This window comes from Doryrhamphus excisus, chromosome 14 (genome assembly GCF_030265055.1).
Source record: "Doryrhamphus excisus isolate RoL2022-K1 chromosome 14, RoL_Dexc_1.0, whole genome shotgun sequence".
NCBI classification, from domain to species: Eukaryota; Metazoa; Chordata; class Actinopteri; order Syngnathiformes; family Syngnathidae; genus Doryrhamphus; species Doryrhamphus excisus.
The window spans coordinates 11152550-11178136 of record NC_080479.1 but is presented as its reverse complement, the minus strand read 5'-3'; the positions used below and the strand labels follow the sequence as shown (position 1 = coordinate 11178136).

Sequence of the window (25587 nt, the reverse complement as noted above, 5' to 3'; positions counted from 1 at the left end):
CAAAACAACAGAAAATGTGGAAATTAGCAAGAAAAAAAATGTAATAAGCGGAGCTAGCAAGACCGATACTCGTTCGCCTGAGGCCTCCCATATTTCCCATGTTAGTTCCAATGCCATTTAGAGGAAAAACGTTTAAAAAGCAGGCGTTGATATCGACTTGGTATCAAAGTAGCGATACTTGTGATAAGCCTTTATATAAAGGTCAAAGTAAAAAAATGTTATTCCATCTTTTTACATGTCTGAATGGTCCATTAAGCACACACACACACACATATACTACTAAACCCACATTGCTTCCACTGTAACGTGCTGATCACTCCTCCACTGCGGTGTACATGCGGACGCCATGAGACTGGTTCTTCCAAACCCGAGACTGGATCTGAGGATCCCCACCCATGAGGATCTGGAAAGGCTGGAAAAAGAGGAGGCGGGAAACAGGCCTGGAGTAACTATACTGACTATAAAAGCAAGTATTTCACAGATGTACATAGTGGTGTAGAAGTCTATTGGGAGCAGTGCTGGTTGTACAGCCTGACAGCTGCAGGAAGAAAGGACCTGCGATATCGCTCCTTCACACACATTTTGTCTATGAAGCAGGCATCAATGTATTTTGGTGTGTTGATATCACCTTGGTATCAAAGTAGCGATACTTGTGATAACCCTGTATCTAAAGGTCAAAGTGCAGAGTGTGGTAGTTAATCTTCATTCATAAACAATAAAGTCTTTTGCACGTTGCTGATTGGTCCTTAGTTGATATTTAAGCACATGCACACAGTTGCTGCTAAAACCTCATACCAGACATTGTAAAGTACTGATCACTCGTCTGCTTTGGTGTTCGTGCAAACGCCATGAAATTGGTTCTTCCTAACCCGGAACTGGATTTGAGGATCCCCACCCTTGAGGATCTGGAGAGGATGGAGAAAGAGGAGGTGGGAAACAGGCCCAAGTGGGACAACAAAGCTCAGTACATCCTAACTTGTGTGGGCTTTTGCATCGGCATCGGGAATGTGTGGCGATTTCCCTACTTGTGTCAAAGTCATGGAGGAGGTAAGATGCGCTAGCTATTAGCATATTAGCATTTTAGCATACTAGCATACTAGCATATTAGCATATTAGCATATTAGCATATTCGCATATTAGCATATTAGCATATTAGCACCGACATTTTCCTCTCACAAAATTAAAGTTGATGTCTTCCTTGTTTTGGTACTGCATGGAGGGTCAAACCCTCGAATCTGTTTATTTGACCACTTTCTGCTCTGACGCTGCAAGCCACGCCCCCCTCAACACACACACACATGCACATTAGCCATGTTTGTTGTCAGCTAAAGATAGCCTGGTGGCTAAGGTGAGATACTAACGTTAGCTATATTGAATGGATAGACACAATGACTGAAACTTGTCGGTTGTCAGGACGTTATGTACACGATACCTATGCTAGCATTAGCATGTGAACTGTTAGCACAATAGCTCTTTCACTAATGCCTGTATGCAAATATAAACAAAAGACTATCGAACTGACTTAGCACTCTTGCTACGTAGCATGCTAACTGTTAGCATGGTAGCATTTTGGCTGTAAAAGTGCTTATTTATACATGATATGATGTACATACACTATAAAAATGCTAAAAGCCTTCTTGTAAACACCAGGCTAGACCTTTACTGTAATTTGGCTAGAATTTTCTAGTTAATCATTCAGGGTGAAAGACCTTTGACTGTACTATGTCCTTTATAACAATATTGGCTATGTTAACTTTATTGTTTTTTATGTCTTATTTAATGGCAGCCTTTTCCATCGCAGCTGACTTCAGTAGAAAGGTGACGCACATCTGGTCAATAGCCAATTGCATATAAACGAACGACCATTCACACTCACATTCATATCTTTGGACAATTTAAAGTCGACAATTCATCTAACCTGCATATTTTGGGGATGTGGGTGCCAGCCTTTTTGACAATGATAACCCTGCACTGTCTATATTATTATGCTCTGTAAGTCATGTTTACAAATAAAGTTGTATCGTACATTATATATCCCAGGAGCGTTTTTGATCCCTTACCTGATCCTGCTGGTGTTAGAAGGGATGCCTCTCCTGTTGCTGGAGTTTGCCATTGGCCAGCGTCTCAGGAAAGGCAGCGTGGGAGTATGGCGGGCCATCAGTCCTTACCTGACCGGTGTCGGTATGTCAAACATAATCACATTCAGAAGAAAAACAGACCATGATACTGGTATTGCTGTGCTTTTCAGGTATTGCCTCCATGCTGGTGTGCCTTTTAATTGCCGTCTACTACAACACCTTGATAGCCTGGATCCTGTGGTACCTCTTCAATTCCTTCCAAAGCCCCCTACCTTGGACTCAGTGTCCTCTCAATGACAATAGGACAGGTATATTTCATGAGATATTTACCACCACCAGACTGCATTCATTTTTATGGACTGTTTGTTTGCTTAGGTTACGTACCAGAGTGTCAACAGAGCTCCACTGTGGACTATTTCTTCTACCGGGTGACCCTGAACAGCTCCACCTCCATATCTGACTCTGGTGGTCTCCACTGGCCCATAGTGGTGTGTCTCCTGGCTGCATGGACTGTTCTCTGCATTTGCTGCATCAGAGGGATCGGCACCTCTGGCAAGGTGTTTTGCCACTAACAGAACCGTCAATATTCTCTAATTTCACTCAGATTCACTGATGCCGGTGTTAGCTGCTACAATAACAGTGTAGTTGTCGCTTGGTTAGTACGCATGACTTGCAGTTTTCATTTAACGCTTGCTATTGTTGTCTTAGGCCGTGTACATCACAGCCATCCTGCCATACGTCGTGTTGGCCATATTCCTGATACGAGGACTGACACTTAAAGGCGCCTTTAGCGGTATACAATTCCTCTTTATGCCAAAGGTATGTTTCAAATTGCATGAAGGCACAAGAAAATGAACAGCTCCAATGCAGTCACACCTCCAATGTGTGAAAAAAATGTAGGAGGTTACACTGTGCAGATGTTTGGTGTTCCAACATAACAAAAGTCCTTCTCCATTTTTCCAGGTGGAGGAGTTGAGCAAGTCGTCCACTTGGTTGGATGCGGGGGCCCAGGTCTTTTATTCGTTTGGTCTGGCATGGGGGGGTCTCATCTCCTTCTCCAGCTACAATCCTCTTCAGTAAGAGACTGCTGATTGAATCATCAGTATCATTAAGAGAACCTGCTAACGATGATTTTTTTTCTATCCTTCAGCAACAATTGTGTGCAAGATGCTGTGATCCTGTCTCTCGTCACTGGCCTGACGTCGGTGTATGCTGCTGCAGTTACTTACTCCATCATTGGCTTCAGGGCCACTGAGAAATATGACACGTGTGTTCATGAGTGAGTACACATGTAAAGCAATTGTAGTTGTAACTGGACGCCATTCAAGTCTATCGGTGCACCTAACATCCTCCCTCATTATTCCCACCCCAGAAACATCATGTCGCTAATAAATGGATTCAATCTCCCTGAGGACAGCATCACTCCAAGCAATTACGACTTAGCCTTTAAACATCTCAACAACTCAGATCCGGATGCGATTCTTGGATTGGACATTAAAACTTGTGAGATGCAAAAATTCCTCAGTGAGGTAAAAAGAACATCCGGACATTTCTTGTTTTCGACTTCTAACGTTCTAACGTGCATGTTTATCCAGGGAGTGGAGGGAACTGGTCTGGCTTTTATTGTTTTCACAGAGGCCATCACAAAGATGCCCGCTTCTCCTGTGTGGTCTGTGCTCTTCTTCATCATGCTCTTCTGTTTGGGGCTCTCCACCCTGTTTGGCAACATAGAAGGAGTGGTGGTCCCCTTGAAAGACTTGGGGGTGTTTCCCAAGAAATGGCCTCATGAAGCCCTGACTGGTACTATATAACTTTTAAGATTCACTACCTAATGAGATTCTGAAAAAGCAAAAGATGCCGTCACTTTGTTTTAGTGTTGAACCAGGAAGTAGATCCCAATTAGACTCTGTCAGGTTTTGGTAGAAGTGATATGTAGCAATTGCCTTTTGATCTGACACATATTAAGTAAGTTTGATCAGTATTGACACCCATGACCTATTATATGTATTATCTGTTCTGCATATTTGCTATGATGTTTTTTTTTTTCTATGTGTGTTTCAGGTGTGACCTGTCTGGTGTCCTTCATCATCTCCCTCCTCTTCGCTCAGAATTCTGGGATGTATTGGCTTGCACTTTTTGACAAATTTGCAGGATCGATTCCTCTCTTGACGGTTGGATTCTTTGAAATGATCGCTGTGGTTTACATCTACGGCATAGACAGGTAGACACTCATAAAGATGACTTGATGACTTGATGACTTCCTGGTCATGCGTAACAACTGATCCACGTGCTTGTGTGTGTGTGTCAGGTTCAACGAGGATGTGGAATTCATGACCGGACACAAACCTGGCATCTTCTGGCAGGTGACATGGAGGGTCGTCAGTCCCCTCATTGTCCTTGTCATCTTAGTCTTCTACTTGGTGACTCAAGCACAAGAAAAGTTCACCTACTTAATCTGGGATCCCAATTCTGTAAGCGTTTGTTCAATAAGTCTTCATCCTTGTGACAAATAGTCTCATCATTTATGTTTCATACCTCAACAGGAGGAGTTCCCGTCACTGTCAACCGAAGCATATCCTTCATGGATCAACGTGATGATTTTTATGTTAGCGGGGGTTCCTAGTGTGGCTGTACCAGTGTATGCGTTATGTAGGTTTATCTTTGTTTGCTGCAAGAGAAGAGTTGCCAGATTGAATAAAATATAATTTACATTGATCTATGTTCTTTGCTTACCCGTTTTTTCCTCATGACTGATTACTTTTTTGGTATCAGAGCTCATTGGTATTACACAAGGTGTAGTTATGAAGATATTCTTCAAGCTGGTGGAGAAAACGATCACTGTGCTGACCTCTGCTGATACATCATTCCTGTTTGTACACATCTGTCTGCGTCGTTGTCTTGCATCAGTTCCCCACTCTCCTCAATCAAACACTATCGTGCTCTGGCTAAGGAGGCAGACAGGATGTTTCGGCACTTTGTACATGCACTTTGTACATGTTCCACCAGGGTGCCCTTGACCCCTACCACAGTGGACGCTGCAAGTTTGGAGCCATGAAACATCACAAACCATGCAGGTTCATTGTCCAGGAAAACACGAGGGCTGACACGCACAAACCCCGGATGGACGCCGCTAACGCCACTCCCAGTACCTACGGGACGAGGTATGTGAAAATGTGTTTTGGTGGAAGACGTTTTGAATAGGGTTGCATCACGGATGTCCCCTAGGAATACACACAAGCTTGAGTCTTGTATATGTTTTAAACTGTTTATTTCATCTTATTATGTGTACTATAATGGGTAATGAGTGTAAAGATGAACATGGGGTTGTTAGTCCATGTCTACAAGGCTCTAATAATGTTAGAGACCATATTTAGAAGGCTTTAACGTGACAAGCTGTATGAAAACCAGGCCAAAATAACAGGAAATGTGGAAATTAGCAAGAAAAAGAATGTAATAAGCGGAGCCTGAGGGCTCCCATATTTCCCATGTTAGTTCCAATGCGATTTAGAGGAAAAACGTTTAAAAAGCAGGCGTCAGTGTATTTTTTACACATTGATATCGACTTGGTATCAAAGTAGCGATACTTGTGATAAGCCTTTATATAAAGGTCAAAGTAAAAAAATTTATTCCATCTTTGTACATATCTGATTGGTCCATTTAAGCACACCCACACACACACACACACACACACACACACACACACACATACTACTAAACCCACATTGCTTCCACTGTAATGTGCTGATCACTCCTCCACTTCGGTGTACATGCGGACGCCATGAGACTGGTTCTTCCAAACCCGAGACTGGATCTGAGGATCCCCACCCTTGAGGATCTGGAAAGGCTGGAAAAAGAGGAGGCGGGAAACAGGCCCAAGTGGGACAGCAAAGCGCAGTACATCCTGTCTTGTGTGGGCTTTTGCATCGGGATCTCCACTATATGGCGATTTCCCTACTTGTGTCAAAGTCATGGAGGAGGTAAGCTGTGCACGTTTGTTTGAAAGAAGAACTGCTGGTTGGAATAAAAATAGTTGTCAACATTACTCGCTTTCATTAAAAGTCACTTTGTGTCCCTTGTGTCGAAGGTGCAAGAGGAAGTTGAATTTCGGACTCATTTATGATGCTGACGTATGTGAAATCACTTTTTATATCTGATAATGCCCCGATTAAGGCTGTACAAAGGACCCCATTTATACCATTGGATTTGTCTTGTTTTGGGGATAGGGCAGAATTTATTTTTGGTAGCATTTTGTCTAATCATCGTAATGCTATTTGGGAAAAAAATTGGCCCAACAATTTTATCATAGGGCATTTCCACACACTTCTTTCTTTTGGTCAAATGTTTTGTTTTGGCTCTGTCGCCATGTGAATTCAGATTTTCAGACTGTTTTTGTGTATTAAATCCACAATAAAGCCTTAATTATGCTCCTGTGCCACGTCGCCAGTGTAAGCTACGCCAGCTGGCTCCACCCCCTCTGACAGCTGACCTTGTGTTCGTCACCACAGAGCTGTAATTGGTCAGCTTTTCTGTCCAATCACAGGTGTGCGTTATATTGTATGTTCCAATCGGGCACCTTGGAATTATCTTAACTACACCCCTTATATGAAATCGGATGCAAAAAGACACTTTGATGACACTATCATCTTCTACTAAATTAATGTGAGAACACATTCTGTCAAAATGTTCTTTATCTATAATGTACCACTCATTCCAAAATCCATCTTATAAGATTCCATCCCATACATTCTCCAGGGGCGTTTTTGATCCCTTATGTGATCCTGCTGGTGTTAGAAGGGATGCCCCTCATGTTGCTGGAGTTTGCCATTGGCCAGCGTCTCAGGAAAGGCAGCGTGGGAGTATGGCGGGCCATCAGTCCTTACCTGACCGGTGTTGGTATGTTGACAAACATAATTTTGTTCAGAAGAAAAAATCGATACCATAATATGGATACTGATGTGCTTTTCAGGTATTGCCTCCATGCTGGTGTCCTTTTTAGTTGCCGTCTACTACAACACCTTGATAGCCTGGATCATGTGGTACTTCTTCAATTCCTTCCAAAGCCCCCTACCTTGGACTCAGTGTCCACTCAATGACAATAGGACAGGTATATTTCATGAGATATTTACCACCACCAGACTGTATTCACTGTATTCTGTTTATGGACTGTTTGTTTGCTTAGGTTACGTACCAGAGTGTCAACAGAGCTCCACGGAGGACTATTTTTACTACCGGGTGACCCTTAACATCTCGCCCTCCATATCTGACTCTGGTGGTCTCCACTGGCCCACAGTGGTGTGTCTCCTAGCTGCATGGACTGTTGTCTGCATTTGTTGCATCAGAGGGATCGGCACCTCAGGAAAGGTGTTGTCACTGACTGTCCTGTCAGTAACTGAATCTGTATTGTGTCGAGTGCAGACGTGTGTCTGTCTCTGCTTGCTTGCTTGTCTTAGAAACTGAAAAATGACTTCTTGAAACTCTCAGGGGAATCAGGTAGTCAGAAGTCCACAATTACCACCACAGGAAAGGGTGAAAAGCGTTACATACAACCTAAATGATACTGTGTCTTGTCCAAGACTCTTTAAAGTGACTTATATTAGACTTGGTATGAAGCTAAATTAAAAATGTTGGTATCTATTGAGGTTTAACATCACCCAAAATAAAACTAGCAGTTTTGCCGCTGTCAAAATGACGTTGCTTTAACGCTTGCTATTGTTGTCTTAGGCCGCGTACATCACAGCCATCCTGCCATACATTGTGTTGGCCATATTCCTGATACGAGGACTGACACTTAAAGGCGCCTTTAGCGGTATAAAGTTCCTCTTTACACCAGAGGTATGTTTAAAACTGCATGGACTATTAAATATAACCATAGTGGATGCAATTGTTGAGACAGCTCTAATACAATCACACCTCCACACCTCCATTGTACCAAAAGCAGGCCTGTGCAGAATTCAATTCAATGGTACGAGGTTACACTGTGGATGTGTTCCGTGTTACATAATAACAAAAGTCCTTCTCTGTTGCTTCCAGTTGGATGAGTTGAGCAAGTCATCCACTTGGCTGGATGCGGGGGCCCAGGTGTTTTTCACGTTTGGTTTGGGGTTTGGTAGTCTCATCTCCTTCTCCAGCTATAATCCTGTTCAGTAAGAGACTGCTGTTAGAATCATCAGCATCATTCAGAAAAACATGCTAATGATTCTTTTTTTTTCTATTCCTTCAGCAACAATTGTGTGCAAGATGCTGTGATCTTGTCTGTAATCACTGGCCTGACAGCGGTGTATGCTGCTACAGTGACTTACTCCATCATCGGCTTCAGGGCCACTGAGAAATATGACACGTGTGTTAACGAGTGAGTACAAATATCGATTCTATTCTCTGTGCACCTTTCATCCACCAGTATGAATGCCCCCTCATTATTCCCACCCTAGAAACATCATGTCGCTAATAAATGGGTTCAATCTTCCTGAGGACAGCATCACTCCAAGCAATTACGACTTAGCCTTTAAACATCTCAACAACTCAGATCCGGATGCTATTCTTGGATTGGAGATTAAAACTTGTGAGATGCAAAAATTCCTCAGTGAGGTAAAAAGAACATGCGGACATTTATTATGATGTTTTCGACTTCTAACATTCTAACGTGCATATTTATCCAGGGAGTGGAGGGAACTGGTCTGGTTTTTATTGTTTTCACAGAAGCCATCACCCAGATGCCCGCTTCTCCTGTGTGGTCTGTGCTCTTCTTCATCATGCTCTTCTGTATGGGCCTCTCTTCCATATTTGGCAACATAGAAGGAGTGGTGGTCCCCTTGAAAAACTTGGGTGTGTGTCCGAAAAAATGGCCCCATGAAGCCCTGACTGGTAATCCACTTAAATTCGATACTAAATAACTATAACATGTAACTGCATGAATGAATGACACAGTTCCCATAGACTTTTTTCTGTGTCTTTCAGGAGTGATGTGCCTTGTGGCCTTCATTCTGTCCCTCTTCTTCGCTCAGAATTCCGGGAGTTATTGGATTACACTTTTTGACAAATTTGCAGGATCCATTTCTCTCTTGGTGATTGGATTAATCGAAACTATCACCGTGGTTCACATCTACGGCATAGACAGGTAGACACTCATAAAGATGACTTCCTGGTCGTGTGTGACTGACAACTAAACCGTGTGCTTGTGTGTGTGTGTGTCAGGTTCAACGAGGATGTGGAATTCATGACCGGACACAAACCTGGCATCTTCTGGCAGGTGACATGGAGGGTCATCAGTCCCCTCATTATCCTTGTCATTTTAGTCTTCTACTTGGTGACTCAGGCACAAGAAGAGTTAACCTACTTAATCTGGGATCCCGATTCTGTAAGCGCATATTATTTAAGTCTCCATCCAAATAGGCTCGTCATTTTTGTGTCTTGCCTCAACAGGAGGAGTTCCCATCGCTGTCAACCGAAGCATATCCTTCATGGATCAACGTGGTGATTTTCATGTTAGCGGGGGTTCCCAGTTTGGTTGTACCAGTGTATGCGTTATGTAGGTTTATCTTTGTTTGCTACAAGAAAAGAGTTGCTCGATGCAAGGATTTTCTCAGGATTTTCATTGTCAAACCTGATTTGATTTTAAGATAAGATAAGATAAGATATGCCTTTATTCGTCCCTCAGTGGGGAAATTTGAATTGCACAGCAGCAAGAGTACAGAATCAGTTAAGCAGTACAAAATACACAATGTAGAAAAATAAACAATATAAACAACCCAAGTATTAACAAAATCAACAGTTTTTCCCAGAGTTAAATACAATACAGTATGTAGATAATATGAAACGAGATGAGATATATGACCTGTCTATACACTGAGATCTTGCTAGTGAGTTAATATGAGGCATTATGGAAATACTTCACATAGAACTTAGTATATTGCATTTAGAGCACTTAGTATTGCACATGGAGGTTGATCAGATATTGCACAGTGAATGGGGTCTGGAGTAACTATACTGACTATAAAAGCAAGTATTACACAGATGTACATAGTGGTGTAGAAGTCTATTGGGAGCAGTGCTGGTTGTACAGCCTGACAGCTGCAGGAAGAAAGGACCTGCGATATCGCTCCTTCACACACATTTTGTCTATGAAGCAGGCATCAATGTATTTTGGTGTGTTGATATCACCTTGGTATCAAAGTAGTGATACTTGTGATAACCCTGTATCTAAAGGTCAAAGTGCAGAGTGTGGTAGTTAATCTTCATTCATAAACAATAAAGTATTTTGCACGTTGCTGATTGGTCCTTAGTTGATATTTAAGCACACGCACACAGTTGCTGCTAAAACCTCATACCAGACATTGTAAAGTACTGATCACTCGTCTGCTTTGGTGTTCGGGCAAACGCCATGAAATTGGTACTTCCTAACCCGGAACTGGATTTGAGGATCCCCACCCTTGAGGATCTGGAGAGGATGGAGAAAGAGGAGGTGGGAAACAGGCCCAAGTGGGACAACAAAGCTCAGTACATCCTGACTTGTGTGGGCTTTTGCATCGGGATCGGGAATGTGTGGCGATTTCCCTACTTGTGTCAAAGTCATGGAGGAGGTAAGATGCGCTAGCTATTAGCATATTAGCATATTAGCACTGACATTTTCCTCTCACAAAATTAAAGTTGATGTCTTCCTTGTTTTGGTACTGCATGGAGGGTCAAACCCTCAAATCTGTTTATTTGACCACTTTCTGCTCTGACGCTGCAAGCCACGCCCCCCTCAACACACACACACATGCACATTAGCCATGTTTGTTGTCAGCTAAAGATAGCCTGGTGGCTAAGGTGAGATACTAACGTTAGCTATATTGAATGGATAGACACAATGACTGAAACTTGTCGTTGTCAGGACGTTATGTACACAATACCTATGCTAGCATTAGCATGTGAACTGTTAGCATGTTAGCATTTTAGCTCTTTCACTAATGCCTGTATGCAAATATAAATATAAGACTGTCGAACTGACTTAGCACTTTTGCTACGTAGCATGCTAACTGTTAGCATGGTAGCATTTTGCCTGTAAAAGTGCTTATTTATACAAGATATGATGTACGTACACTATAAAAATGCTAATAGCCTGCTTGTAAACACCAGGCTAGACCTTTACTGTAATTTGGCTAGAATTTTCTAGTTAATCATTCAGAGTGAAAGACCTCCTTAAGAAACCTTTGACTGTACTGTGTCCTTTATAACAATATTGGCTATGTTGGTTTTATTGTTTTTTATGTCTTATTTAATGGCATCATTTTCCATCGCAGCTGACTTCAGTAGAAAGGTGACGCACATCTGGTCAATAGCCAATTGCATATAAACGAATGACCGTTCACACTCACATTCATACCTTTGGACAATTTAAAGTCGACAATTCATCTAACCTGCATATCTTGGGGTTGTGGGTGGCAGCCTTTTTGACAATGATAATCCTGCCCTGTCTATATTATTATGCTCAGTATGTTATGTTTACAAATAAAGTTGTACTGTACATTATATATTCCAGGAGCGTTTTTGATCCCCTACCTGATCCTGCTGGTGTTAGAAGGGATGCCTCTCCTATTGCTGGAGTTTGCCATTGGCCAGCGTCTCAGGAAAGGCAGCGTGGGAGTATGGCGGGCCATCAGTCCTTACCTGACCGGTGTCGGTATGTTGTCAAAAATAATCGCATTCAGAAGAAAAACAGACCATGATACTGGTACTGCTGTGGTTTTCAGGTATTGCCTCTATGCTGGTGTGCCTGTTAATTGCCGTCTACTACAACACCTTGATAGCCTGGATCCTGTGGTACCTCTTCAATTCCTTCCAAAGCCCCCTACCTTGGACTCAGTGTCCTCTCAATGACAATAGGACAGGTATATTTCATGAGATATTTACCACCACCAGACTGCATTCATTTTTATGGACTGTTTGTTTGCTTAGGTTACGTACCAGAGTGTCAACAGAGCTCCACGGTGGACTATTTCTTTTACCGGGTGACCCTGAACAGCTCTACCTCCATCTCTGACTCTGGTGGTCTCCACTGGCCCATAGTGGTGTGTCTCCTGGCTGCATGGACTGTTCTCTGCATTTGCTGCATCAGAGGGATCGGCACCTCTGGCAAGGTGTTTTTGCCACTGACAGAACCGTCAATATTCTCTAATTTAAAAGAAAAATGCATGAGGTAGTTAAAAATGCATATACTGGGGATTCACTTCATAACAGTGTAGTTGTCCCTTGGTTAATACGCATGTCTTGCAGTTTTTATTTAACACTTGCTATTGTTGTCTTAGGCCGTGTACATCACAGCCATCCTGCCATACGTCGTGTTGGCCATATTCCTGATACGAGGATTGACACTTAAAGGCGCCTTTAGCGGTATAAAGTTCCTCTTTACACCAGAGGTATGGTTGAAATTGCATGAAGTGTGAAAACACACAGATTGGACACAATTGTTGATATAGCTCTAATGCACTCACACTTTCAATAACTACATTTTTAACAAATTCTTTATGTCTTTTACTTCCTTTACTTACTTACCTTTTGGTTCTTTTATGTTCATTTTTGAGGAAAAGTGCGACCATAGAAGCCAGAAATAGAAGTTTTAAACCTTATGAGTAAGCAGTACCACTAATATAGCAATATACCACGAAATAACAGTATTGTTCTGCAAAAAGCTTCCCATTTCCTCTTTATTATGTCTTATGTTTGGCATCTTCATTATTCATTTTCTACCGCTTTTTCCTCACGAGGGTCGCGGGGGTGCTGGGGCCTATCCCAGCTGTCTTCGGGCGAGAGGCGGGGTACACCCTGGACTGGTCGCCAGCCAATCACAGGACACATATAGACAAACATCCATTCACACTCACATTCATACCTATGGACAATTTGGAGTGGCCAATTAACCTAGCATGTTTTTGGAATGTGGGAGGAAACCGGAGTACCCGGAGAAGCATCTTCATTAGTTTTACTTTATTTTAGTTTTATTTTACAGTGGTAATACTCACTTAACATTATTTCTGAATAATAATAACAACTTGAAAATGATGTAGGATGATGTGCACTATGCAGGTGTACCTAATGAAGTGTCCCGTTTCTCACCATAACAAAAGTCCATTCCTGTTTCCAGGTGGACGAGTTGAGCAAGTCGTCCACTTGGCTGGATGCGGGGGCCCAGGTCTTTTACTCGTTGAGTCTCGGTTGGGGGGCACTCATCTCCTTCTCCAGCTACAATCCCGTTCAGTAAATGTCTGCTAGAATCATCAGTATCATTAAGAGAACATGCTGATGATGTTTTTCCCCCTCCCTCTTACTCAAGCAACAATTGTGTGCAAGATGCTGTGATCCTGTCTCTTGTCACTGGCCTGACGTCGGTGTATGCTGCTGCAGTTACTTACACCATTATCGGCTTCAGGGCCACTGAGAAATATGACACCTGTGTTAATGAGTGAGTACACTTTCAAAAGTCGAAAATAGTAATAAGACCTCATTCCGGTCTATTGGTGCATTATTCCCACCCCAGAAACATCATGTTGCTAATAAATGGATTCAATCTTCCTGAGGACAGCATCACTCCAAGCAATTACGACTTAGCCTTTAAACATCTCAACAGCTCAGATCCGGATGTTATTCTTGGATTGGACATTAAAACTTGTGAGATGCAAAAATTTCTGAGTGAGGTAAAGAGAGCATCGCAGCATTTCTTATGTGTTGTCGTTCACCTTGTCACTAACGAGCATGTTTATCCAGGGAGTGGAGGGAACTGGTCTGGCTTTTATTGTTTTCACAGAAGCCATCATCAAGATGCCCGGTTCTCCGATGTGGTCTGTGCTCTTCTTCATCATGCTGCTGTGTTTGGGCCTCTCCACCCTGTTTGGCAACATAGAAGGAGTGGTGGTCCCCTTGAAAGACTTGGGGGTGTTTCCCAAGAAATGGCCTCATGAAGCCCTGACAGGTAATCCAGTTGAAATTAAAACTCTTAGTGCTGACTACCGAATGAATCAATCACTCATCCATCCATTTTCTATACCACTCATCCTCACTAAGGTCCTGCTGGAGCCTATCCCAGCTGTCTTTGGGCAAAGACATTTATTTTCATGATACATTTCTCATAGACACTGTCTTCCTGGAAGCTGTCATAGCTGCAAACGAGTTGACTCCAGGGCGTTTCTATGTTTTTGTCCACGTAGTGTATCTGTATATCATATTTGCTATGATGTTCTTGTTTGATGTTCATCTCAGGAATGACGTGCCTCGTGTCCTTCATCATCTCCCTCCTCTTCGCTCAGAATTCTGGGATGTATTGGCTTACCCTTTTCGACAAATTTGCAGGATCGGTTCCTCTCTTGACGGTTGGATTCTTTGAAATGATCGCAGTGGTTTACATCTACGGCATAGACAGGTAGACACTCATAAAGATGACTTGATGACTTGATGACTTGATGACTTCCTGGTCATGCGTGACAGCTCATCCACGTGCTTGTGTGTGTGTGTCAGGTTCAATGGGGATGTGGAATTCATGACCGGATACAAACCTGGCATCTTCTGGCAGGTGACATGGAGGGTCATCAGTCCCCTCATTGTCCTTGTCATCATAGTCTTCTACTTGGTGACTCAAGCACAAGAAAAGTTCACCTACTTAATCTGGGATCCCGATTCTGTAAGCACTTGTTTAATAAGTCTTAATTCTTGTGACAAATAGTCTCATCATTTATGTTTCATACCTCAACAGGAGGAGTTCCCGTCACTGTCAACGGAAGCATATCCTTCATGGATCAGCGTGATTATTTTCATGTTAGCAGGGGTTCCCAGTTTGGTTGTACCAGTGTATGCGTTATGTAGGTTTATCTTTGTCCGCTGCAAGAACTGATTGTCCAGATTGAATAAGACATTTGGGACTGTCTTCAATCAGGATCTCTGATTTGTTCGATTTTGTCCATTGTTAATTTATAATCTTATTAAGAAAATCACAACAACAAAATAGTAGCAAACAGAATGAATATGTATATAGTATCTAAATGTGTATAATCAATTATAAAGCACAAATATGGCACTTAACAAGAAGCATTCACATGTCAGTGCAAAGGGAATATTCTTCACTCCAGATCCAGCACAACAGCTGTACTGATATTATTACCTGTTTTACAGCTGAACTGCACTTTATGTTAAAGTCCAAATATTAGAAATATCACACATTACATTAAAATAATTTGTGTAATATTGTTTTATAGTATCACATTTCAAATAAGTATGAACATTTTCAAACTATTTTAAAATATCACGATTAAATGACCTTGAGCTGTTGTATCTTTATATATTACGACCTTTTGCGACGCAGGTAAGTATTTTACGACCAGAGTGAACTGCGGAGCCTAATCCAAGATGGCGATGCCCATTAAATGTAAATAAGAGTGATATATGTGCGGTTGGTATGATTATTGGCGAGAAACTGCATCATTTGATCACATAAAGACGTCGACAGTTTCCTGCAATTACCAAGTGAGTAATCGAGCGAGTAATCCTTATTTTATTTTAGTTGGACTTTCTTTGCTTACTTTTGTTTGTTCGTTGGAAGTTGTAAACAGGTCCTTTTGAAAAAAGTGTGGAGAGTAAGATGTTGTTTTTTACTTCATGTAAGTGGTATTTTGCGAATCTTTGCAGAAACACTTTTATAATGTTAAAGTGCATATAATTTAAAACTAACATCTCAGTGTACAGTACCTTCTCACATTGTCAGGTAACTCAAGTGCAGTTACAAACACCGACCACCAGGTGGCAATGTAAGCTAATTTCCATACAGACCTTCGCTTGACTGGAAGAGAAATGCAGTCATCCTTTTTTGTGATGCAAAGGAATCAAGAATGCAAATAAAATAAATACAATAAAAACAACCAAAATCGAATTGAAATAAAGTTTATTTGTGTTTACTTATTTTTCTTATTAGGTTTGATATCCGCAAGCCAAAATTGAAGGAAGCTTCATTAAAATTGCATGAAGACTTACATGAACATGTGTGTGAACTAGGTCATCCCTTTTTTTCATGCAACCATACATGTTAAAGAAAGCACCTTCCTTCCATTCCAGGCAATTTTGCTGATGTGCAACTGTGAGGTGTAAGAATGAGGCGGAGGTGATGACAGTCAGGGATCATCAGACTTAACATGGTAAGGTTGGTGTGTTCAATTATGTCAAACGCCATCGGGGTCAGATGCACACAGGATGAACGTGCCGTAATCTCCCTTCTAATCCTCATAAATGTGATATATTTGTGTTAAATTAATGAGACTAGGACTTTAATGGGATTTTAGTGTCACTTACACAGCAGCGCTGTTCTGTATTTCTGTTTAAAAAGGCCTTAGGGTGCTCAAATTGTCTACTTAGATGATGAATATTTCATTGGAAAAGACCTTTCACCTTCATGTGCTAATGTTTAATGACGTAGAGATGTCAGACATCTTGTGTCTTAATCACTAATGGATACCCAGAAATGGTTTACATGTGTTCCTTAATATGAAAAGTTTATGATCCTATTGTTGTTTATGTGTGTGGTGTATAAATAACCATAAAGTCACATCCACAGGCGGGTAACCAACATTTATTTACCATTATCAACTTTACAATAAAACCAGTAACATCTGTCAACATTAGCAAAATAAAGAACAGAAATCAATCCAATTGTATTTACATAGACAAAGCAGATTCAGGCTCACACACGACAGATAAACAACTCTGCTTCATATCAAACCGCAACAGTGAACATAGCAAGCTGAAGTGTTCTTTTTTTATTCTCATAGTAAGGTAAAAATCAAAACTTGTCTATAGTTTCTTTTTTTTTTTTTTAACAAACAAGACATAGCTTCTTTTTAAGATGGTTCTCTATAATACACCACAAAATACTTCAAATTTGGGTTAAAATATAGGAATGTAAAAAGTTGCCAAGTCTCTTTAAATTTCGGATTTCTTGTTTTCTGTTTTTTTATTTTATTTTTTTAGCTATTTAACAGTCATTTCAAGTGGTGGTGGTGTCCCGGTTGTATTCTTCTTCTTTCCTTCGCAAAGGAGGCATCTTGAGCTGTAAGATGGGCGAAAAAAGATGCGTCCTCCATTCATGTTTCGTCCGACTACACGCGCTGGGTGGTGTCATCTCGCCGCCGCCGAGGCCAAAGCCTGAAAAGTCAGTCGAGGTCCAGATGTCGAGCAGGAAGTGACCTAGTGAATCTAGTCTGTCGTCTTGACGAAAAGTGGCACGTCGAAGGAGTCTCTCACATACATGTGTATATATTTACATATACATATATCCATATACATATGTATACATATACACATATATATATAAATATATATATACTCTTAAATTCTCTCTCTCTCTTTCTTTGAAAAACAGTTCACCCAGTTCATTTTGAGTTGCAGATACAATCACTCCTTCTTTTCAGAGGGGGCGGGGGTCGAGCTGCTTTCCTCTGTGGGTTTTGAGGCCTCGGGGGCTGGGGCAGCTGCCTCCTTGGCCTCCTCCTTGGGGGCGTCCTCTTTGACAGCCCCCTCCTCAGCTTTCGGGGCCTCGGCTTGAGCCTCCTCCTTCACCTCCTCCTTCTTCTCCTCTGTGGCGGCAGCGGTGGCTCCGTTTTCCCCCGGCTTCTCCTCAGAGGTGGCGGCGGCGGCTGGCTCCTCCTTGACCGCCTCGTTCTTCTTGCTCTTCTTCAGGTTGAGTTTGAAGTTGAAGGACTTCTTCAGGGAGAACTTCTTCTTCTTCTTCTTGGGGGTCTCCTTGGTGGCGCCGTCGGCGGCGGTGTTGGCGGCGGCGGCCTCGCCCTCGGGTTTGGCCGCCTCGCCATCAGCGGCTGGGGCCGGCTCGATGGCGTCGCCCTCCGCGCTTGCTTCGGGCTCCTTGGCAGCCTCGGCTGAGCCGTTGGTGGCCGCCGCATCCCCATCAGGCTTGGTGGAGACATCGCCATTGGTCTTCACATGCCCATTCTCCTGCAAATCAGAATGAAATCTTCTTAAAACTACACCAAAAAGCTAAATATTGTTCGTTCGTGGCGTGAAATTCAACATCTGCGCCCATTCCAATCATTTTTCATGCGAGTGTGTCATCATTTTGCAGAGCATCGTCGTGCTCATCAATTAGCGTCGCCTGGGTAGAGAGGCGACGCCTTGCAGCACCCCGGCTGGTCGATAGGCGGCGATAGAGCCATGCAGACGGCTCCGGGTACCAGACAGCCTCAACAAAGGCGCGACAGGAGCGACTACATTTCCCTTATTGTTGACTAAATTGGTAAAAATAATGATAACAATAACACACATTAAACTCTATTTCAACCCCCCTGATGGTGGTTGTGTCCTAGATTAAATTGAATCATGAATTAAATCCCTGCTAACATCGAATAGTAGTTAAAATGTGAAAGGTGCACATTTGTAGAATGAAGATGAGTAGAATAAAAAAAAAGGGAGTAGGCTGTCTACGTGCGCTCAAGACGCCCCCTCCCCCCTTTCTTTGAGATTTTGAATTAAACACCCCCCTAAATGCACTTAATGGTAGTCATAATTGACTTAAGACATGTAATTGTATGTTTTTTTCAAGTTAATCATCAAAATGAGCGAGGATGCTGAAAGCCACACCTGACTCTTCATCGGAAACGTTCAGATTAAACCCACTAAGGGTGCATTCGTCTTATTTGCAAACTTAAAGAACCCCGCCATTATGAAATGAAGGTTTTTCATTGCAATCACCTGTCCATTGGTTTTGACAGCCGCAGCATCAGCGGCGGCAGCGTTCGCCTCCACGGCCACCTCTCCCTTGGATGACTGCGATCCCATTGTCTTCTTTGTCTGCCTCGTTCCAAAGCAAATGAAAAAGAAAAACTAAAAAAGAGTGGCCCGAAGTTAGTCCAAACCCCAGGTCGAGTCGCGTATCCTGCTGTGAAGCGACGAAAAGTGTTTTTTTATGTTCTAATTGATTCTTCCAAGTCCGTCTTGCTCGTACTTGTCACCCCGGTGGAGAGAGAGCCTCTAAACTCATCAGCGCTTGAACGCAACGCTTCAACATACAACAGGTTTGGGGCGACACCCGGTGGGCGGGGCTTGGGGCTTTTTCAACCAATGGGCGTTTTGCGTGGGGGCCAGACTAGCAGGCTTTGGCCAATTGCTGCTCGCTGCCTGGCAGAAGACCCCCGGGAATGAATTGCTGTAGTTTTATGTGTAATATTTAAATTTAAAACATACATAAAATGTCCCTTGTGTAACTATTCTTTTATATGAGAGGTCACACGACAGTAAAAATCACCCACTTGCTTTATTGCTGGCTTTCAGTCCAGAATGAGGACTGCAGTTAAAAGTGATTACGGCTCCATTAAGTGTGTGTGTAAAAGTAGATTTCATTTACTGGTATTTTAGTATAATGAGTTATAATGTTTTTTGTGTGTCATCTCCAATACCGTAAACCGGGCAAGTTTTGACCTTTAGGCTAATACCTTTAACCTTTTAAATGACTTTTGTTGAGTCACAGAGGGCTTCTCTGAGTTAATTGTAAACCCACACATACACAGTTTCATTTTGAGTCGCCCCCCCCCCCCAAAAAAAAAAAAGAATTGCAGCTTTTGCTTTCACTTACCACAAAAAGTTTATGGCTGTAGTTTGCGACTGTGTAGAAAAAGTTGGCAATGATATCAGGAAAGAGCTAATTCTGCATTCAAATTCAGATTTTTTTGCATCTTTTTAATAATGTACCTAATGTGAGTACATTTATCTATACTATTATGCATGGTCACAAAAATACTGTTCAAGCACAACTTTCAGTGTGACACAAATGTAGCCATATATATTTAGCCAAAATATCTCAACAACTGGATGCCACAACATAAACAATACAAAAAACTTGTTTTTACATGAAAACACCAATTTATTGACAAGTATTACACCATGAACATTTGAAATTTCCTTCAGTGTGTAACTGTGTGCATGCTACACACCTTCATGCTTTTCAACATCCTCCATGTCGAGCGCTTCTAAAATTCTCCCCTGCCATCTCACGGCACTAAACATGATCTCTTCTTGCCTCTCGCTCAAAGAAACCTAAAAGGCATTGGCTGTTCGGGTTGGAAAAACATAGAAATCCATCTTTGGTAGCGAATGAGTTAAGTGCACGTCTGCAGAATAAAATGAATGAGTGACTGTTCCAATTGCATAGTCATCGTACAGCTGTGTGATACATAACATGACGCAACGAGTTGTAAGGCAATTTATTGAGGATTGATGTTGCAAGTGCAAGCATCCAGACAGCAAAATGACCATACACACAATGGTGAATACAGATTGAATCTGTTGTACCTATTGTCCAGTGTATTTGTCTGGATGATGAACAAAATCAGCATTAGGACTAATAGTATATCATGCTGAGTCCTCATGGCTGTGTGACTGGATTTGTTGTTCACTTCCGCTTGTCAACAAAATACCAGAAGAGAGGAGTGAGGGGGGGAAAAAAAGGTCAATGTGATGATCATGCACATTCCACCTGATCGTTTTCTCCCATGCACATTTCTCGCAACAGCTGTTAACCCTACATATCTCAATTAAGTGAAGAAAAGAGTCTCAGTGTTCAATGTGACAAATTGATCTCCCCTGTGACCAATAAATCTAATTGATTTAGCGAGAGCATCAGAACGCCAGAGGCCCAACCTTTTCAATTCATGTGCAGGCTAAGGCACAAGTTTCTGCAAAAAAGAACTGTTGCACGCAATGTCGTCTTTTATAGACATAAAACATGTTGTAGTTTAAGCAGTTAGACTTTGGTAGAATAGTGTGTGGATGCTGCAACGCGCTACTGATCAACATTCAGTTGAAAAATTGCAGTAATTTACATTTTGATCTGTTGGCTCCTAAGGAGGTTCTACGTGGAGAAGAAATGGGAGTGAGCCCAAAAAAACGTAGTTCATTGCAAACAAGCGTTCTAGTGAAATAGGCTGTTTGTCAACTGATGTACAGTTTAAGACCACAGACTTTTAAAGGCCAAAATCTTGAGGATTCAATGTCATTTCTTGATGGCAAAGGCAAAAAAGCTTTCTCTCTTTGAACGTGGTGGGATTGTGGAGCTGCTGAGGTTGGACGTGGTTAGACAGATTAGGAAAGATCCAAATTCAAGATTATGGAACAAAAAACGTCAAGATAAATGTCACCGGAGGACCCATTCACCTAGAGGATCCAATTGGCTGTCCGTAAACACACAGGACGATCCTTGACCCTGTCCGATACCCATCAGGCAACATCTGCGACAGAAAGGTTTTGTGAATAAAAAAATATCTTCAAAGGCCTCACAATTTTCCAGATGGCGCCACCATGATCTGGGGCGCTTTTTCTTTCCATAGAACAGTGACGCTTCAGGTCGTGCAGGGGCGTCAAACGGCAGCAGTCACTGTATGTGGAGATATTGCAAGAGGCGCCCGCCATGCCTGTAGACGGCAGAGTCTGAAGCCTGTTGTATGAACAAAAAGACTATTTTACTGTATTGATGATTTATATAAATAATGTTCTTTCAAGCTCAGTTGGTCATTTAACGGTCTTAGAACATAAACAACGACTGACCACAAGACATCCATTGGTTGTGTGGTTTTAATCTACCATATGTCCAAATGACTCGGAGACTTTGAAGGACCATTAAAAAGATTAACAGATCTTAAGTGTTAAGGAAATATAACGGTTCAGCGCTATAACACGGACTATTACATCATCATATATCATAGCAAGCTAAAGACGCCATGAAATAAAGCGTCCTCGGGACTGTGTGTACGGTGGGGATGACTTCATAACTATCAGGCGATGCTGTGACGTCATTGCCATACCCTAACTTTTCTTGCCGCAATTTCTTGTCTCAAGAATGTCCAATATTTTGACACCAAAGTGTTTTGTGATTGCCTTTAAATACTTGACAGGCTCGTGTGCCATCACTTCATAGTAAAACTTAAAAGTAAAAGTAAAAAAGTAAAAACTTTTCTGACTTTGCACATTATTTACAGTAGTTCTATTCAATTCATGACTAACAACTGGTGAGTGGAACAATGACAGTTTTGATAGGCTGCAGTGTTTCCCATACACAGATTTCTCATTCATTCATTTTCTATACCGCTTGTGCTCTCTCGGAGCCTGGGCCCGGTCGCCAGCCAATCACAGGTCACGTACAGACGACCGAGTGGGCGATGTGCTAACCACCAGGCCATGTTACGTGCCCCACCCCTTCTCAACTAGCAGAGTGTGCCGCTGTAGGCCCCTCCCACATCTAAAAGCACTCACAAGCGGGTCCGGCTTGTGACATTTAACAAAAAGAAAACAAAAGTGATGGAAATTCATTTGTAATTCTACAAACCTTTGTTGTTTATATAAACTAGACGATTACGGGATTATGACTACCACAAACCCAGCAGAGTGGGCGTACCTAGAGGAGGGCCAGGGGTGGAGTCAATTAAACAGACCCTTTGGGTTGGAAGCAGGAAGTCAGTGAAAACACTGTAGAGAGAGGCGCAGAATCTGGAAGATCTAGAAAGCGTTTTGTGCGGGTTATTGTGTGTAGCTGCTCTATAGGAGTCCACAACTTGATACATTCATTCATTCATTTTCTACCGCTTTTTCCTCACGAGGGTCGCAGGGGGTGCTGGAGCCTATCCCAGCTGTCTTTGGGCGAGAGGCGGGGTACACCCTGGACTGGTCGCCAGCCAATCACAGGGCACATATAGACAAACAACCATTCACACTCACATTCATACCTATGGATAATTTGGAGTCGCCAATTAACCTAGCATGTTTTTGGAATGTGGGAGGAAACCGGAGTCCCCGGAGAAAACCCAGACATGCACTCCACACAGAGATGGCCGAGGGTGGAATTGAACCCTGGTCCTCCTAGCTGTGAGGTCTGCGCGCTAACCACTCGACCGCCGTGCCGCCCAACTCGATACAAAACACTGAAAATGAGCATAATGGGTCCCCTTTAAATGAATTGCATTGTTGAAACGTGACCGGCTTGTACGGATGGGTCCGTGATGCCAAGACTGATGTTTATGTGTCCGCCTTGCCCATTTGGCATGTTTCATAAGTGTTGCTGTGAGTCAAGACTAACTAACAATCCATAGCTGCCCCCACAACCTTGACCAAGTGGCGTAACCATGACTACGCAAGGAACCAAATCTTCAGGAAGAATACTCTATTAGTGTTTTGTCTTATGGGATGGATTTGGTTTCATTTTTGTGCATACATTCTGTCATATTCCAGAATATCTTTATGCTCCACTCTGGTTCTCCCATAGCCGTCACACCGAGGGGACGACCTTTTCTCACACACATATCACGCTGTATCTGTCTAGTTGGCCTTGTAAATGTCATAATAATGTGTCCACTGTGTGCTGTGGAATGCCTGGCACGCAGGCTCCCGTCTCCTCGAGCCATCTTCTCCCGTGAATGGGCTTCTTCAGCCCGCCTGAGGTAACATCATGCTTAACTTTCGCAGATGGAACAACATCAAGCCCCCCTTTCTTCTTCTTCCGTGAAAAGACATGCGCGGGGTAGCGGCGATGACGACTGTGTTGGAGGCCAGTGACGAGGCTCGTCGTCTCCTCGCTTCGCTTGCGTGTGCGTCTGCACATGTGCGTCTGTGTGTTATGTTCATATAAGGGAAGCATTGTCATGGGACTACCACTGAGTGTCGGGGGGGTAAGGCACAGAGAAGCAATCCTTCACACATGGATCACACATTATGCACACACACACACACACACACATACAAAGCAAGGAGGGCATCAGCTGTGACTGAGTTCATAGAGTTGGACTGATGGTTGGAATGTATGGAGAAGAAAACGGGGGCTGAGTGGATAGCCAAGACCTTAGATGGAAAGACGATGGAAATAAGTAAGAGCTGACCTGGGTGTGGTTGAGGTGTGTAACAAGATGTTATCTTGTATGGTGGACCATTCTTCGATGAAAAGGTCAAAAGGAAGTGGTGAACAAATAATGGGAAGTTGAGAACTTTTGAGCTTGCATTAAGTGCTTGGTTAAGTTCAGTAAGGTACACGATTTCCCCTAAATTAGGTTCTGGAGGGTGGAGCTTGACAGTCCGCTGCCCATTGAATGGTTGATAGAGAAGTGTCTGTGTTGCAATGGAATGAATGGAATGAAAGCACTCTGATAGATTTGCATAATCCTTCTGTACGACAAATGTGTTATAATAAATACAATCTAAGTTAATGCGGCTTTATTCCCAAATTTCCCTCAAAATATACAGATGGTTCTTAGGTTGCTTACGAGTTTGCTTCCCAGACTGTGTTGAGTTTAAATTTGGTGCAAGTAAACCCTAAGTTGGCGTTTAGCGTGTTGGCCACACAATAAGGGGATCTGGAAGATCAGGGTTCGATGACCTGGCCGTGTTGCTGTGTTACTTATTGTTCGATACCAAACCGTGGCCCCTGTATTAAATGGTTCGATCCAGATACACGTATTGTTCAATTTCAGTTTGAGTTAACAGGAGCTTCATCGGACGTCTAATTGAGCTCATCAGTCTCCTTCACTTTCTCCATTACTTATTGACACCTTGTTACTCCGCGTTCCACCTCAGGTTATTCTCCAGATTGTCCCCGCCCTTTGACCTGGTCTTCCCCCTTGCTTGCTTTGATCACAGTATTTTTTTTTTCTGCCTGGGGCTTGTCCTGCAACACTGCCCTGACCCAGGAATGCATTGCTGTTAGAGCAGGAATGCTGAATCCATCTTTACCTGTGCCCCGCTTTTGATCCTGTGGCCGTTGTAATTCATTTTCACATCAAGCCCTTGCCACACACTCTAGGGTCTTATCCGCAAGAGGAGAGAGTCACCCCTCTTCTTACCAGGGAGCCGTCAATGAGGCTTTGTGCGTATATTCACGGATGTCTGGATCGCACACTGCGGGTGAACTCAGTCTCCCAAAGGGACCCATTGTTCTGCGCCTCATCTTGCTGTGGATGAGCATCACAAGTCAGGAGGGGGGGGGGGGGGGTGAAAAAAGGGTGGGTGAAGAAAGTGAAGCGAGGAGGAAGAGCGGCAGGCTGGAGAGACAAAGGATTATGGGTATTAAATAGAAACTGAGGAGCTCATTGAGGAGGGTGCTCTGACTGATCACACTGTCACCCTAAACAAAGCAGGAATGTCATGTTTAGAGGATGAAGTTAATTATTTTTGTGGGGGAAACAGTGCCTGGCCCGGATTATAAGCAGCCATTTTAATCAAAGCCATCCTTGCAGTGGTCAATGTGGACAATAGATACCATATGGCTTCATGTTGGACATGACAGATGTCCATGCTGGATGCAAGCAAGAAAAATAATCATGACTTTAGCGCTCATCTGCCTTGGTGGCCCATGGGTCAAGGGGTCAGGGAGTTTGGGGTAAACAACAATAGTATCAGGAAGCAAAGGTGCTATGTTTTCATTTACCAGTCCTGTTCAGTAGAAAGTAACTAGGTCACATTTACATCTTGTCTCCTCTGAGGAAGACACCCAAGAGAATTTTAATTGCAA

At 42.7% G+C, this 25587-nt stretch overlaps 5 protein-coding genes across 13 annotated transcripts in view; 4 read left to right on the top strand and 1 right to left on the bottom strand.

Annotated features, from left to right (window-relative positions):
* The first annotated feature begins 848 nt into the window (after nt 1-848).
* On the top strand, nt 849-4793 carry LOC131102395 (sodium-dependent neutral amino acid transporter B(0)AT1-like). Of its 4 annotated transcripts, XM_058048043.1 has the most exons (12): nt 849-1047; nt 2041-2181; nt 2249-2386; nt 2454-2635; nt 2787-2897; nt 3042-3154; nt 3229-3357; nt 3451-3607; nt 3674-3878; nt 4140-4299; nt 4387-4549; nt 4622-4793. In XM_058048043.1, the coding sequence occupies exons 1-12, from the start codon at nt 849-851 to the stop codon at nt 4781-4783; spliced, it is 1860 nt and encodes a 619-aa protein (XP_057904026.1). In that variant the 3' UTR covers nt 4784-4793. The 4 variants fall into 4 exon arrangements, with proteins under 4 accessions (XP_057904026.1, XP_057904025.1, XP_057904027.1 ...); XM_058048042.1 differs by having other exon boundaries at nt 3451-3878; XM_058048044.1 differs by lacking the exon at nt 849-1047 and adding an exon at nt 1238-1348 and having other exon boundaries at nt 3451-3878.
* Nucleotides 4794-5850: 1057 nt separating this feature from the next.
* On the top strand, nt 5851-9698 carry LOC131102178 (sodium-dependent neutral amino acid transporter B(0)AT1-like). Its single transcript, XM_058047682.1, has 12 exons — nt 5851-6055; nt 6831-6971; nt 7045-7182; nt 7258-7439; nt 7800-7910; nt 8109-8221; nt 8299-8427; nt 8507-8663; nt 8735-8939; nt 9033-9192; nt 9270-9432; nt 9498-9698. The coding sequence occupies exons 1-12, from the start codon at nt 5857-5859 to the stop codon at nt 9696-9698; spliced, it is 1899 nt and encodes a 632-aa protein (XP_057903665.1). The 5' UTR covers nt 5851-5856.
* A 728-nt stretch (nt 9699-10426) lies between these two features.
* Nucleotides 10427-14956, top strand: LOC131102396 (sodium-dependent neutral amino acid transporter B(0)AT1-like). 3 transcript variants are annotated; one of them, XM_058048047.1, is made up of 12 exons: nt 10427-10654; nt 11596-11736; nt 11807-11944; nt 12012-12193; nt 12362-12472; nt 13198-13310; nt 13387-13515; nt 13591-13747; nt 13818-14022; nt 14400-14469; nt 14565-14727; nt 14800-14956. In XM_058048047.1, exons 1-12 carry the CDS (start codon nt 10456-10458, stop codon nt 14935-14937), a joined length of 1746 nt encoding a protein of 581 aa, XP_057904030.1. In that variant the 5' UTR covers nt 10427-10455; the 3' UTR covers nt 14938-14956. The 3 variants fall into 3 exon arrangements, with proteins under 3 accessions (XP_057904030.1, XP_057904029.1, XP_057904031.1); XM_058048046.1 differs by having other exon boundaries at nt 14310-14469; XM_058048048.1 differs by lacking the exon at nt 10427-10654 and adding an exon at nt 10822-10883 and having other exon boundaries at nt 14310-14469.
* A 467-nt stretch (nt 14957-15423) lies between these two features.
* Nucleotides 15424-25587, top strand: part of fndc5b (fibronectin type III domain containing 5b) — a 55684-nt gene continuing 45520 nt past the window's right edge. For all 4 annotated transcript variants that reach the window (XM_058048063.1, XM_058048065.1, XM_058048062.1 and 1 more), the window contains exons 1-2: nt 15424-15566; nt 16152-16231. The gene's annotated coding sequence lies outside the window, so the exon portion shown is untranslated. The remainder of the gene's footprint in view (nt 15567-16151; nt 16232-25587) is intronic.
* On the bottom strand, nt 16643-19083 carry marcksl1b (MARCKS-like 1b). The gene is made up of 2 exons (XM_058048066.1): nt 18795-19083; nt 16643-18041 (listed from the first exon to the last, which is right to left on the bottom strand). Exons 1-2 carry the CDS (start codon nt 18879-18881, stop codon nt 17484-17486), a joined length of 645 nt encoding a protein of 214 aa, XP_057904049.1. The 5' UTR covers nt 18882-19083; the 3' UTR covers nt 16643-17483.

Excerpts from the sequence above, each read along its gene's own strand:
- LOC131102395 (XM_058048042.1), top strand. The coding sequence starts at position 849 with ATGAAATTGGTTCTTCCTAACCCGGAACTGGATTTGAGGATCCCCACC. Across the intron at positions 3,879-4,139 it reads GCCTCATGAAGCCCTGACTG|GTGTGACCTGTCTGGTGTCC; the intron begins GTACTATATAAC and ends TGTGTGTTTCAG. Across the intron at positions 4,300-4,386 it reads TACATCTACGGCATAGACAG|GTTCAACGAGGATGTGGAAT; the intron begins GTAGACACTCAT and ends TGTGTGTGTCAG.
- LOC131102178 (XM_058047682.1), top strand. The coding sequence starts at position 5,857 with ATGAGACTGGTTCTTCCAAACCCGAGACTGGATCTGAGGATCCCCACC. Across the intron at positions 7,440-7,799 it reads GGATCGGCACCTCAGGAAAG|GCCGCGTACATCACAGCCAT; the intron begins GTGTTGTCACTG and ends TTGTTGTCTTAG. Across the intron at positions 8,940-9,032 it reads GCCCCATGAAGCCCTGACTG|GAGTGATGTGCCTTGTGGCC; the intron begins GTAATCCACTTA and ends TGTGTCTTTCAG.
- LOC131102396 (XM_058048046.1), top strand. The coding sequence starts at position 10,456 with ATGAAATTGGTACTTCCTAACCCGGAACTGGATTTGAGGATCCCCACC. Across the intron at positions 13,311-13,386 it reads TCCAGCTACAATCCCGTTCA|CAACAATTGTGTGCAAGATG; the intron begins GTAAATGTCTGC and ends CTCTTACTCAAG. Across the intron at positions 14,728-14,799 it reads TAATCTGGGATCCCGATTCT|GAGGAGTTCCCGTCACTGTC; the intron begins GTAAGCACTTGT and ends ATACCTCAACAG.
- marcksl1b (XM_058048066.1), bottom strand. The coding sequence starts at position 18,881 with ATGGGATCGCAGTCATCCAAGGGAGAGGTGGCCGTGGAGGCGAACGCT. Across the intron at positions 18,042-18,794 it reads CTGTCAAAACCAATGGACAG|GAGAATGGGCATGTGAAGAC; the intron begins GTGATTGCAATG and ends TCTGATTTGCAG.